General features: G+C 45.9%; 1 protein-coding gene across 3 annotated transcripts in view; it reads left to right on the top strand.

Annotated features, from left to right (window-relative positions):
• The first annotated feature begins 2,059 nt into the window (after positions 1 to 2,059).
• Positions 2,060 to 14,614, top strand: part of RUNX1 (RUNX family transcription factor 1) — a 267,280-nt gene continuing 254,725 nt past the window's right edge. The window contains exons 1-2 of one of the 3 annotated variants that reach the window (XM_069567170.1): positions 2,060 to 2,355; positions 2,502 to 2,618. In XM_069567170.1, coding sequence (XP_069423271.1) covers positions 2,561 to 2,618 — 58 coding nt within the window. In that variant the 5' untranslated portion in view covers positions 2,060 to 2,355; positions 2,502 to 2,560. The remainder of the gene's footprint in view (positions 2,356 to 2,501; positions 2,619 to 14,614) is intronic. The other 2 variants (XM_069567148.1, XM_069567159.1) reach the window with 2 other exon arrangements.

Here is a 14,614-nt window from a genome sequence, read left to right as displayed (position 1 = left end):
TAAAGCCCGGTGCCCTGATCTCTGGCTGTGTTATCCCTGGTGTGTGGGGGTGAAATTGAGAGAATGGGAGGGGAAAACCCAGGGGGTTATTCTAATAGCACAGACTTTATTACAAAGTGTCTTTGCTGGCTATCACTGACCAGCTTGGAATCCAGGGTTAGCAGTTCAAAACCCTTGTCTCAGACTTCCCTGGGGGCTCACTGTTAAAGAATCTGCCTACCAAAGCAGGAGACTCGGGTTTGAGCCCCGCTCCAGGAGGATCCCACATGCAGTGGAGCAACTAAACTGGTGCACCATGACTGCTGAGCCTGTGCTCTAGAGAGCAGCCCCTGCTCTGCACAACTAGGGAAAAACCCGAACAGCAGCAAAGATTCAGCAGAGCAACCCCATCTCACCAAAAAAAAAAAAAAAAAAATCCTCACTCATAGTGTCTCTTAACCATGTGCATTGAAATTAAGAACAGAGTGCCCTGGAACAGCAGTCCTCAAACATTTAGGCACCAGGGACCAGTTTTGTGGAAGACAATTTTTCCAAGGACTAGGGGGATGGTTCAGGTGGCAATGTGAGTGATGGGGAGCAGTGGGGAGTGGGGGAGGGGCAGCAGGGGAAGCTTTTCTTGCTCACCTGCCTCTCACCTCCTGCTGTGCAGCCCCGGGGGAGGCGGGGTGGCGCAGGGGAGGCGGCAGAGGGGAAGGGGGTTGGCGATCCTATCCTGGACGATGTCTACAGAGCAGAGCAAAAGAAATAAAGTTATTAATGGGGAAAGGAGATGTTTACTTTGGAACTTCAAAATGAACATTTGATTAGTGAGCTGGTAAAACCAGTGGGCTGGGGCTTCCCAGGTGGCTCAGTGGTAAAGAATCGACCTGCCAATGCAAGAGATGTGGGTCCAGTCCCTGGGTTGGGAAGATCCCCTGGAGGAGGGAATGGCAACCCACTCCAGTATTCTTACCTGGGAAATCCCATAGACAGGGGAACCTGATGGGCCACAGTTCATGGGGTCGCAAAGAGTAGGACAGAACAACAACAAAATCAATGGGCAGGAAAAATAGAGAAATATGTGTGCCCCAAATGGCTGGCCCACGTGCAAGATTAGCCTGATTTCAGCACTTCCAAGTAGGCGTGTCTTCTTCCTAAGCTACAGAATGAACTGTCCAGTATTCTTTGTCAGTTCTTGTTCTGGAGGACCATCCCCTCTGCCCTCCCTATATTTTGTGAAGTTCTCTTAATGCTCTCAAAGTGCAGTTGCCACAGTGCCGGGCTGAGTTTTACCTACAGGTGTGAATTAGCCTACTAATTTGAATTGTACTTGAAAAAGGCAATACAGGGATCGTTGATGGGTGAAAACAAAAAGTGAACAGTGTTAAGGCAGCCACTGCTTCGACCCCAAGTACAGAATTTCGCTTTTCTTTGTTTTCCTTTAGCTTCCTAAGTTCAGTGTGTATGTATGTGTGTAAGAGATAAACATAATTTTATCCCTTTATTGAAAAGATGTCCACTTAGGAGGAAGAAAACCACATACTTTTGGTTTTATTAAAATGGTCTTTTAGTCACAAAATTAAAATGCTTTCTTCTTTGCAGGCTTTAAAATACCAGTAAGTTGCTAGACCCTCTTAGGGGTCAGATTCTCATCCAAATAGTTCCTTTTATTATTTTTTCCTTTTATAGTTTCACTTATGCTGTGATCATCTTTACCAGGGGCTGAGTTCTGCTGATCTGATGCCCAGCATCTGAAATGATGGGCTCCATATCCCGTCTGCACAGCAGCCCGATGCCAGGGTTGAATTACTATTGAATAAGCAGCAGTGAAATCTTTATCAAAATAATCAGGGGTTCCCAAAACCACAAATAACAACAACCGGACTCAAGTTGTACTAAATCAGCAAAGATCATTGATATAATAAGATTCTGAGTCACTTTTTTTCTGCAGTCTCTCTCTCTCTCTTTCTCTTGCAAAGTCTCCTTGGCTATTTTCTTGCACCGCTTGGGGGAGGGCAGGTGGAGGGAAGGAAGGGCATTGCTCAGAAAGTTAAAAAAAAAAAAAAATTGACATCACTGAAGTCACATGATTGGCAAGAACCAATTAAGAAGGGCTGTGGAAAGGGGAACAGTTAAATTTGTAATTTGGGTTGTGTGAAAACTTCTTTGGGCCTCATAAACAACCACAGAACCACAAGTTGGGTAGCCTGGCAGTGTCAGAAGTCTGAGCCCAGCATAGTGGTCAGCAGGCAAGACGGATCACTCTGACTGGAAACCACAGGGCTTCGCAGAGTTCTGAACATCATCAACCCACAGCCAAGACGCCGCTTTTTTTTTTTTTAATCTTTAGCAATTTGAATATCTGTCTTTGCAAAGGTACATTTCTTTTTTTTTTTCCCTTAGGGCTCAGGGAACCCCAGAGGTGTCGAGGGGAGAAAAAAAAAAAACAAAAAGGACCTGTAGGGAACCATGGTTGGAGGTGAGGTTAAAACGGTGATCTTTCTTGGTTTCTCGCTCTTAAGGTAAAAGAACTCATTGAATCCCCCGCCTTCAGAAGAGGGTGCCTTTTCAGGAGGAAGCGATGGCTTCAGACAGCATGTTTGAGTCATTTCCTTCATATCCACAGTGCTTCATGAGAGGTGAGTACACTCTGAGATTTTAATATCTACTTTTGCTCGGCTCTGTAGATAATAAAGTGGCTGCCTGTTGTAACTGGGTGCAGAGAGCCCCTGCCGCTCTCCCGTCTGTTTGGGGGGAGGAATTCAAACACCTCTTCGGGTGTAAGATTTCAAGGCTATTGGATTACTTATTCATCAGATGGCCGCTTTTGAGAAATGTTTTCATAAATACTTAGTTAAGCTGTCGAGGGGTTCCGTCGGTGGGCGAGAACTTTGTCCGGGGCAAGTCAGTTGGGCTGTTCCTGATTAAAATCCTAGAGATCATAAAGTTTGCAGGAAGCTCTCTGGGTTTTCTCTGGTTGCCCCCCGGCCTGAGATGGCTGTGGCTGAGTTGCCCTGCGCTGGGCAGGCAGTGTGGCCCACATGCCAGCCTGTCCTGGGCTTTAGCGGACTCCAGCATCGCCGGCCAAGAAGGCTGGTGCCAGCGTGGGGCGGAGGCAGAGGTCGGCTCACCGCCCAGGCGGGGACACAGCAGGGACAAAGTAGCAAGTCAGTTGTCTCCGAAAGACGGATAGTAGAGGAGCCAGGCAGACTGGTCTAGGTTGAAAGCTGGGGCCTTGCTGGGTTATTCCTTGCAGCCTCAATGCAAAAGAGGCTGCCGGCATCTTCTGAGAGAGAGTGAAAGCGAAGCATACACAAATCTCTCCCGCCAAGAGCAACGAAGAAGTTGCCTAAGTCAAGCGTCTGAAGTGGCAGCTGAAGTCATTGAGATTGCATGCTTCCTAATAGAAGCAGCTAGTTCGGGGTACCTGCCTGCATGTTGGCAACCAGCCTCTTGAAACGCGCTGAGCTGTGGTTGAGCTCTGAATGTGTGAGTATGTGTGTGGTGTGAATGGGCGTCTGGAGTTATCTTTGCTGGGAAAAAAGAGGGCCGCGCCTAAACAAACACAAAGAAGAACGCAGAAATGTCACCAAGACATTGCCGTGTGCGTCCCGGCGAGCCCTTTGACCAGCGTCTGCACAGCCTGTGGCTTAATGGTTTGGCAGAGCTGGGATGGAGTGGGATGGATGGGACGTGGGGGGGTGGGGATCATTCATTTTCTAGCTACAAATGCTCGCGCGCACCCAAATAGTGTCTGTGATTCATTATTTATTCATCGAGCCAAGTGAGCTGAAGAATGCAGAGGGCTGCCAGCCACTTTGTCACAACAAACGCTATTGTGGATGCCACAGAGCCTCTGTGTTTCCGGGTCCCTGAAATTTAAACACTTGACAAAGATGTGTGTGTGTGTGTGTGTGTGTGTGTGTGTGTGTGTTGTAGGGAGAGCAGGATTTCAGGAGAAGGGGAAGAAAGCAAGTCATTAACCGATTCAAAGCTTCAAATTAAAGGGTTTTCAAGTGCTTCTTTACTGGCAGCTGAGGACATTTTAGTGAAGTTGAGTCATGCGCTGGGTATGAGTCACACATCCTCACGGTGCTGAGCTTCTGCGGCAGAAACGCTGGCCGCTGGGGGTGAGAAGCTGTGAAGGGCCTTCTCGCTGCATTTCCTCTGGGCCTCTGACAAGCAGAGGAAGCAATATTTGTAGAATAACAGAAAGGAAAAAAAAATCTTCCTGCCTCTACTCTGCTTTCAATACTCTCTCCAAACGATGATTGTTTCCTATTCTATCAACTCAGGAAGGCAGATTCAGGAAATTTTTCAACATCCCACTGGGTAATAGATGGGATTTCGGTGTGCAGGGCTGGCCTGCCTTCCTGTCCTTACTGGTGAGACAGCAGAGCTAAGTGAGGGGGGACCTGGTGACCTGCTCAGACGCCGGCAAAGACAAGGAGCTCAGCCCCTAACCCAGCCCCACAGTCCCTGTGTCCCCAGGATGCACACCGACCGGACCTGCCCCCCAGGTTTAGGAGCTGGTGGCAGCATAGATTTCAAGAGGAACTCTGTGCGGGGGACGCTAGCACCCCAACCAAGGCTCAGAAGGGCTCATGGGAAAAAGTCTTTTCTTTCCTTCCGGTCATTAAAAGGAACTCAGGGATGATTACAATCACACACTCAAGAATATAATATGGAGACTGAATTTCAGAGAATCAGAGTGAAATCTAGGCCATTTTTCACAGCTCAGTTTATCAAGGTGATTCGTCAGGCTGAGAGTTTGCATGGTCTGGGTTCGCAGTCCACACCACGCGTTTGAGTCTGGAGAGGTAGCAAAACGTCACTACATTTGGTACAAGATGGGCCCTGCCTTAGAGCGCAATGCTAGAAGAATCGCCCTACTCTCTATTAAAGTCCGTATCCTCCTTGCAGCCAGTACCCTGTCCCCCCAGCCTGGCCGTGAGCAGCGCCCCTCACTGTGGTCATTTATTGCCGCCTGTAATTTATAGCGTGTGTGCCCTCCCCAACTGCAGCTCCAAGCGAGCGGGGAAAATATCTTGTTTTCTTCCTGGGATGGCCCTTTATCAGTGCGTGCAATTCTCACAGGAGGAAACCCATAACTCATTTTTTGAGCAAGATACCCATGTGGAAATGGAGGCGAAAGAGAGGTGTGGGACCAAGCCAACCATTGTTCCCTTCTGTGTGACAGGCAAGCGAGAGTCTGGGAGCCTGGCATGCAAAACAAATGTGGTCTACCACTGAGAAGGCTGCCTCTGCGCCTTCTCACTGAATGTGCTCAGGCAAGAAGATGAGGCGTGATTGAAATTCCCTGGCATGATCCCCCGTGGTTCAAGGCACGACGTCCCTGCAGGACCCAAACTCGGGTCCCCTGGTGGGGTACCACGTGCGGGCCTGCAGAGCGGGGAAGGAGTGCGGAGGAAGAATGTCGGCACGTATGTGTTTTTGCAAAATGCCTCAGGTAGCCGTGTTCTTAGAAGTGGCTTAGTGGTCTATGCAAAGCCTGAATGCTAATATGCCTCCGAGTTCCTAGAACCACAGGTAGAAATCTCGGCGGGGCTGACGCACCGCTGTCTTCTCGAGGTTATCTCTCAAAGGGAATTGCAGGAGCGGAGGCTGAACGTGTGAAGCATGCCTCTCCATGGGTCTCAGTTTGCCACTTCTTTGCAGAGAAATATTGGTGAAGACATCTCTGGCTCTGCTGGAGATATAAGATCACACAAAGCCGTTGATTCAACTGGGTATCAGACACCGTGTGAATTCCGTGTCCGTTTGCCAAGGCTGCCATAACAAACAAGCATAGACTGAGTAGCTTAAACAACAGAAATGGATTGCCTCGTGATTCCAGAGGCCAGAATTTCACGGACAGTCCTGGTGTAGCTTTGGTCTTGGGAAGGCTTCAAGGCATCGGGAGGTTGGTTTCTTCTGAGGCCTCTTTCTTTGTCTTGTAGACGCTGTCTTCTCCCTGTGGCCTCATGTACTCTTCCTTCATAATTATCTATGTCATAATTTCCTCTTCTTACAAGGATACTAGTCGTATTGCATTAGATCCCACCATGAGGACCTCATTTACTCTTAATGATCTCTGCAAAAACCCACTCTCCAAATACAGTCATCTTCTGAAACACTGGGAGTTAGCACTTCAACGTATGAACTTGGGGAGGACACACTTCAGTCCCTGACAGTGTGTCTTAGCCAGTCTGACTCCCCTGGACCCACAAGGACCCTGTACTTTTCCTAAGTGCCCTCCTGGATGTGGAGGAATCAGATCCCAGCTCCCCCCATGTGAGACGCAACTCTTGAGTTCTGAAACTGCCCACACATTTTGAAACTGAGAAGAAAAAAAAAGGTGTTAAAATCTATCTAAACTCACAATCAGACCCTTTGCTATTTAGTTCCTTTGCATGCTGAGAGACCTGTGAAAATGACAAGGCAATTCTGAAATGTTTAAGCTTTAAAAGAGCAAAGAGCAGTCCCCCAAGAGATGCCACCTCCTTGGCTCTGCCTCCTCCCCAGGGATCGTCCCTGTAATCCCAGACCTTCCCAAGGCACACCCCATGCCTGGGGGTGGGAGACAGGCCACAGGAGGCCCCACACCTGCTCAGACTCCAAGGGCTGGCCCGGTGAGCTGCCAGGAGCAGAAGCAACTTTAGAAGGAACAGCTGAGCCAGGGGCTAACCGGCAAGCAAGCAGCCTGGGAGAGCTTTTGGAAGCAAATTCATCGCCAGGAGGTATCTCTCTTCTCTTGAAACAGGTCTGAATTGTGGACTTTGAAAAGATTTGCCTTTTTCCTGAGAAAGCGAGTAATGTTGGGCCACTGCACACAAAGAATCTAAGAGAGACAGGCTTGGAGGTGTTGGTCTAAAGCACAGAGCCCAGGAGCTTGTAAGAGCAGCCAGGATGAAAAAAGAGAAGGAGCCAGGGCTGAAGAAGGACCAGGCGGACTTAGTATGGTGACGCCCTTTTCCTTTCTTTTCAGGTTTTCCGGCTTTTTGCCAAAATAGCATGGGACAGCTTCTTTCTTGAGCTTTGGTTTCCTCATCTCTAAAGTGAGGACAGTATCAGATTAGCCAAAAAGTTCATTCGGGTTTTTCCGTACGGTAAAACCCAAATGAACTCTTTGGCCAACCCGAAGGACCTGTTGTTAAAGTGGCTGCAAGGACTAAATTAAACAACCCAAGTACAGTGCTTGGTGCTGTCATGAAAACCAGGCAGTTAATGTCAGCCACGGTGACTGTGGTTCAGCTTTCCAGATGATGCTTAGTCAAGGCCGTCTACTCTCAAAAGGAGAGGTCACGGGGGACCCCAGGAGAGGCCTCCCAAAGACAAAGACCCCGGGTGGGGAGGAGACGGTGTGGAGAGTCAGAACCAAGACGAGAGGGAAGGGGCTCTGCTGTGGGGGTCCAGCCTAGGCCGGGGCAGCGTGGCAGGAGCCCAGTGGGGTGTGGAATTTGGTGAGTAAATTAGCCGTCCCTTCAACACCATGTCTCTCTTGCTTTATGAGAAAGAGGACAGAGAAAGGGTGAGGGCACTTTGTGTCACTTGATGGGCTTAGCTTTTCAACGTCGTAGCTAGTTGGCGCATGAGGCAGGAATCCCGATGGAAGTTTCTCCTTTTTGAGGTCCTGGTATCACTTTATTCTCCTGAAGTCCCTTCTTAATGAAACAGCCACCTCCTCACCTGGTGACCTCCACAGGTCCCCCTGGCTCCATGCTTCTAGGGATATTTCTGTGTATTTGTCAAAGTCCTGGAGAAGCCAGTGGATAGAGGAGCCTGGCAGGCTATATATGGGGTCACAAGAGTTGGACACGGCTTAGCGACTTCCCCACCACCACAACCAGTGAAGGCACCTTGGTTGCTTGTCAGGTTGGGGGTGGGAGTGAAGGCCGCACAGGAAACTCAAGTGAAATTGCTGTTTCTCAGGTAACTTCCTAGTGACCTAGATGAGTCATTAGATGTCTCCGTGTTTCATCTGAGTTCTGCAAAAGGGACTAATAATGTTCTAGATGAGCTTGCCTCTGAATGACCGAGTTCCTGTTCAAAATCTTTCAATATGTCAGAGAGAGGTACCATAAAACGCATCACAAAGTGTCTCAGTGTAAAAGCATGAAGCAATTTAAAAAAAAATTATTTTATTTCCTAGTGGAAAACAGTGATCCTACCATTTCATATATGGCAAGCATTTTCCCCAAATTCTCTTAAAAATTTTTTTTCCAACTCCCATTCTTGAGAGAGCTCCCCAGAAGCTGCTCTGGTACCTGAAAAGAAAGTGTTAGTCTCTCGGGCCTGTCTGACTCTTTGCAACCCCACAGACTGTAAGCCCGCCAGACTTCTCTGTCCGTGGAATTCTCCAGGCAAGAATACTGGAGTGGGTTGCCATTTCCTTTACCTAGACCTTAAAGTTTGCAAAATATTCTTTTTCCGAAAATTTTGTTCCTTAAGCTCCCCTGTCCCTTCTTCTCGAGGCCACCAATCCCCTCCTTCAGCCTCTTTGCTGAGTAAAAAGAGCCTCAAGTAATATGTCGTACTTGGCCTAGTTATCCCCCTCAAAAAAAAATTCAGTATGATGCCCCAGGGTGGTAGAAAGGGAGGGAGCGTCTCCTCCAAGAGCTTTGCAGACCATGCACATAATCAGGGAGTGCTTTCAGAGAATTATGGGTGGTTCCTGGACACAAGTTCAGCTCAGTTCAGTCCCTCAGTCATGTCCAACTCTTTGCAACCCCATGGACTGCAGCACGCCAGGCTTCCTTGTCCATCACCAACTCCCGGAGTTTACTCAAACTCATGTCCATCAAGTCGGTGATGCCATCCAACCATTTCATCCTCTGTCATCCCCTTCTCCTCCACCTTTGCTCTTTCCCAGCATCAGGGTCTTTTCCAATGAGTCAATTCTTCGTATCAGGAGTGTCAGCAACAGTCCTTCCAATGAATATTCAAGACTGATTTCCTATAGGATGGACTGGTTGGAAGGGATTCTCAAGGGTCTTCTCCAACACCACAGTTCAAAAGCATCAATTCTTCAGTGCTCAGCTTTCTTTATAGTCCAACTCTCACATCCATACATGACTAATGGAAAAACCATAGCTTTGACTAGATGGACCTTTGTTGGCAAAGTAATGTCTCTGTTTTTTAGTATGCTGTCTAGGTTGGTCATAGCTTTTCTTCCAAGGAGCAACTATCTTTTAATTTCATGGCTGCAGTCACCATCTTCAGTGATTTTGGAGCCCAGAAAAATAAAATCTCTCACTCTTTCCATTGTTTCCCCATCTATTTGACATGAGGTAATGGGACCAGATCTTCGTTTTCTGAATGTTGAGTTTTAAGCCAAGTTTTTCACTCTCCTCTTTCACTTTCATCAAGAGGCTCTTTAGTTCTTCACTTTCTGCCATAAGGGTGGTGTCATCTGCATATGAGATTATTGATATTTCTCCCAGCAATCTTGATTCCAGCTTGAACTTCATCCAGCCCGGCATTTCACATGATGTATTCTGCATATAAGTTAAATAAGCAGGGTGACAATATACAGCCTTGACATACTCCTTTCCCAATTTGGAACCAGGACACGAAACAGGGTCTGAAGCTTCATGTAAGCTTTCACCTGCTGGACAAGTAAGCTGGACCCTCCCCTGGATCACACAACCTTCTCTTTTCATCGAAGGGACATCCTTTCATCCTCTCTTAGCTCCTTGAATCTCTCCCTTCCTCCTCCCCTTTACTGTCCTGACACTGAATGATGCCAGAGAAAGAAAAGAAGGAATTCAGGTGGAAAAACCATGCACCTCAAAGATGACTGAAATGATGCCTTTCCTTACAGTGACATAAAGAGCCTGAAACTCTTGCTAGGGTTTACCGGTGAGAAGTATGTTCAGCTATACATTGACTACAGTGGCTCAAGCAGCCAGGCCTTGTTCCAGCATGGGTGACATGTGGTTCAGGAGCAAGTGGCCCACGGCTGGCACAGCAAGATGCTCTTGTGTTCTGGTTCCACCATGAGAGGCATGCAACTCGGATCTGTCCAGGCAGGAAGGAGATGGGGGCCTCAAACCCTTCTTCTTGGAGCTCTGTCTTTTTACTCAAGGAAGGAAGCCCCTCTCTGCCAGCTCCCTCTTATGTATCTCATAGGACAGAGCTGTGTCTATGACATGGTGCCCAGGGCAGCAGATGTGGCACTTATCAGCTCACAGAGCAGAGGAAAGCAGAGGGGAAGGTGGGTGGGAGTGATGTCAGGGGCCCAGGGCAACATCTGCCAGGCCACATTGTTCCCTGGCAGGTACCCTGGCATTCCTGGTGACTTCCCTTCTCCTGTGTCCTCCATGTGGGCTGTGCTTTGAAAATACACCCAGAGGTGGGGTGAACTGGGAGACTGGGATTGAAATACACACACTATTGACACGTGTCTGCTTTGTCATCTCTGACTCTGAGACCCCACGGGCTGCAGCCCACCAGGCTCCTCTGTCCACGGGATTCTCCAGGCAAGAGTGCTGGAGTGGGTTGCCATTTCCTCCTCCAGGAGATCTTCCGGACCCAGGGAATGAACCTATATCTCCTGAGTTTCCTGCACTGGCAGGCAGATTCTTTACCACTGAGCCACCTGTGTAGCCCCGATACTACGTCTAAAATAGATACCTAAGGAGAACCTGCTATAATAGCTTAGGGAACCCCAGTCAGCGCTCTGTGGTGACCTAAATGGGAAGAAAATCCTTGAAAGAAGGGCTATGGGTACACGTATAGCTGATTCAGTAGAAATCAGTAGAAATCACCAACATTGTAAAGAAACTATACTCCAATAAAACTTTTTTTAAAAGAAGAAAATACACTCAGGGAGGCTCTGTTATTCCTTCAGTCCTTGAAAGTTGCCAGTGGATCCTGGGGGTGGGGAGGATGGTATTCTTTCTTTTTTTTGCTTTAGGAAAGAAAATGAAAGCACCTTCAAGTAAAGGTCTTGAATTTTTTTTTACTGAAGTATAACTGACTTACAATGTGTTGATTACAGGTATACAACAAAGTGATTCAGTTATATACATATATATATATCAGATATATAGAGGATTATATATATATATCCTTTTCAGATTTTTTTCCATCATAGGTAATTATAAGGTGTTGAATATAGTTCCCAGTGCTATACAGCAGACACTCATTGTTTTTCTGTTTTATATATAGTGGTTATGATCTGTTAATCCAAGCTCCTAATTTATCCCTCCCCTATTTTTAGTATTTTTTATTAGAATATAATTTCTTTACGGTGTTGTGTTAGTTTCTGCTTGCTGTACAACAAAGTGAATCAGCTATGTGTATACATGTATCCCCATGCCCCCTCTCTTGAGGTTCTCTCCCACCACCCCATCCCACTCCTCCAGGTCATCATGGAGGACAGAGCTGAGCTCCCTGGGCTATCGAGCAGCTTCCCTCTAGCTAGCTATTTCACATGATTGTGTATATATGTAGTGCTGCTATTCCAGTTCGTCCCACATCCTCCTGCCCCTCCACGTCCACAAGTCCATTCGCTACATCTGCATTTAGAGCCTGTCATACAGAATGATGTAAGTCAGAGAGAAAAACAAATTTGTGTATTAATGCATATACACGGAACCTAGAAAAATGGAACTAACGAATGCTCTTTCATTTTTGATTTACTGAAAGCAAAATAGGCAGGAGATGGGATGGAGTGGGGCAGGGGGCCTGTCAAAAGGGAGACAGGGTCACACCTATTTTCAGGGTCAAAACCCAGAAGCACACTTGACTCTCACAGTGTTACAAAAAACAACCAGCTTTGTATAGACCAGAGTGTTGCTTATATAAAAACCACCACACCTGGCCCCTGGGTTGATGTATCTACTAGTAACTGGAAATAATTTCCTTTTTTCTCTTCCTCGCTCTTTTGAATTCTCAAAACCCCATGACGTAACCCTCTACACCTTTACTTTTTTTTTTAAGAGAATTCTTTTCTACAGAATTTCTGGAGGGAAATTTTCTTTTAAGTCGCCCTCCTTAAATTTACCCAAGGATGTTCTATCTCTGACTGAAAGACAACAACCAGATAATACCCCTCTATCTGGGAGATAGAACACTTATTCATACCTTATATTTCTGCAAGTTACAGATTATTTTTGCTTCGTAATTACTGGCCTGTCTACTTCCTGAGTCTGGATGAAAATCTACTTCCCTGAAAGTCAATGCCTTAAAAAAAAAAAAAAAGCCTTTATTCAGTTTTTCCCTGAAATAAGAAATAGTGTAAATCTTTCATCCTGCTTTGCTGCAAGATGAGTGAACATGGAGAATTGTTGATTTTGTGGAAGACATTGCCCTCCCTGCCTTTGGCCCTTCTGTGTCTAATGTCAGATGGACTTCTCTTTAAAGAGTGGGCTCTCCCAGACAGTTTGGGGGCCCCAGGGTAAAAGGTCACCCAAAATAAAAATCACAGTTGGCTAGTTGGGCTTGTTCAGTGCCTCTACTGCTTTCAAGACTGATGCTTCTTTGCGTAAATTTGCCACCTGTGCTAAACTGATTCAAAGCTAAGGACTCAACTTGTTGAGTCTTGAAGCCATGTCTATTGGAAGAAATATGTCACTGACACTTTGCAAAACTTCTGCCCACCTTCCTTGCCAACCATCTGATTTTTACTCCTGGTCTTTTGGATGTCCTCTGTGAAGACTAGGACTCCTAAAAATAAACCCTTTCTGATAAGGAACAAAATTATAAGATATGAACCATAAATCAAATATAGCCTCGGACCTCAAAGCAAGCCTCTATTTCCTCTTCTCTTTGAGAGTCATATTGGTCCTGAACAGCACGTAGGTTTTTCTGAAAATGTATAAGAATTCAGATTTTTTTTTAATTAGTAGGATGTCTTAAAGAAAGAACTAAAAAATATTCCAGTGATCAACTTGCCAGATAGGGATATGTTAAAAAGAGCAAACAGAAGTCAGAACCCTGGGATTAACAGATACACACTACTGTATATAACATAGACAAACAATAAGGACGTACTATATAGCACAGGAAACTATATTCACTGTCTTGTAATAACCTATGATGAAGGCTCTGAAAGACCTATGATGGAAAAGAGTCTATGTATACACACACACACACACACACACACACACATATATATACACACATGTAGCTGAATCACTTTGCTGTACACTTGAAACTATACAACATTGTAAAACAACTATACTTCAATAAAAATAAAGTTAGAACCCTGAGTACATGGCTTACTCTTAGGTGGTCACAGGCTGTTGTGAGTGGAGTTTTTTCAAAGAGGCTAAGCACCGTGTCAGAAAATCTTTCATTGCTCAGTGAAGGAACAATTTCCATCTTCTACACACAAGCACCAAAAAAAAAGATCACATATAACCTTTGACGTTCATTTTTATTACAGCTTCAAAACGTGCAAAAGAGAATGTAGACAAAAATACATTAGTTTGGGTGCCATTTTTCCAGGAGCAATTTCAACGCCAACCACAGTTTGCTGTTTTATTACACAGCTTCTGTTTGCACTTTGAACTACGTGCTTGAGGCCGCTCACTCCACACCATCTGCAAGCTGCATCTGTGCAGCCCCATCCACCTTGCTAACAGTCACAGCTGAACTTGACATTAACCTACTTTGAAAGTATGCAATCTGTAAACTCTGAAACTGCACATAGATGTATACACACATGCACACGTGCACACACACACACACACACACACACATATAGCCCATGCAAAAGTCTGGAGGAATTAGGAGGAAGGGAAAAATTAGCCATGTCTTTTATGAGGTTGCTGTCATGTCTCTGCCTTTGCAGCCTGGGCTTAGTAACATAGAGGCACTGACTGACGATGAAATGATCTAGGCACCGATGGGTATGAACAGAAACTCACACTGCTGTTTTATTATTATTGACTGACTCCGCCGTTCAGAAATATCAAGATGGCTATGACTCCCAAAGTCCAAGAGGAAAGAAACAATTACCAAACAATTTTAAACAAATATTAGGGCTGCAAAGGGTGTGGGGTCACATAAAGAAGTACAAACACCAACAATGGAAATTCTGTTCAACTGCCAATCATCCTGCATCATTACTTCATATTAAAAAAACAACTACACCTCCAACATGCTTCCCACTAGAATGTGTTCGAAACAAAGAAGTAATTGTATCCTAGAGGTGGATGAATCTGTTTAAATAACAATGAACTATGAGACATATAAACTATGAGATACTGTCACATGTGATTCATTCTAAGGTATGTGTGTGTGTTTTCTATATATAGTTTCATCTAGTTTCAACTGGCATCTGGAATTATATAACTGTTATATATAAAACTACATAACTATAAAAATATTTTTAAAACTATATTTTTTGGCTGGAATCATGTTAGACACCTCTGTGCCTTAGGGCACCAGAGACATTCCCTTGTCGGAGGTCCTACCGTTGGCTCAGTGCCTGAGTCAGAACTGGAAATTGGGTCAGCTCTGCTCCTGACCCTAGAGTTTTGCAGACACTGGACTTCAGGGGCTGATTCCACTCGGGAGCCTAAATACTCAGCAGACTCTTCTCCTTATCACCCTTCATTTCATCACCTCGGTCAGATGCCACAGCTCTTGTCGGGCTAAATCCCTTGCTCTGTGTGGAAACATC

This window comes from Ovis canadensis, chromosome 1 (assembly GCF_042477335.2).
Source record: "Ovis canadensis isolate MfBH-ARS-UI-01 breed Bighorn chromosome 1, ARS-UI_OviCan_v2, whole genome shotgun sequence".
Lineage (NCBI taxonomy): Eukaryota > Metazoa > Chordata > Mammalia > Artiodactyla > Bovidae > Ovis > Ovis canadensis.
This window is presented reverse-complemented; position numbering and strand designations above follow the sequence as displayed.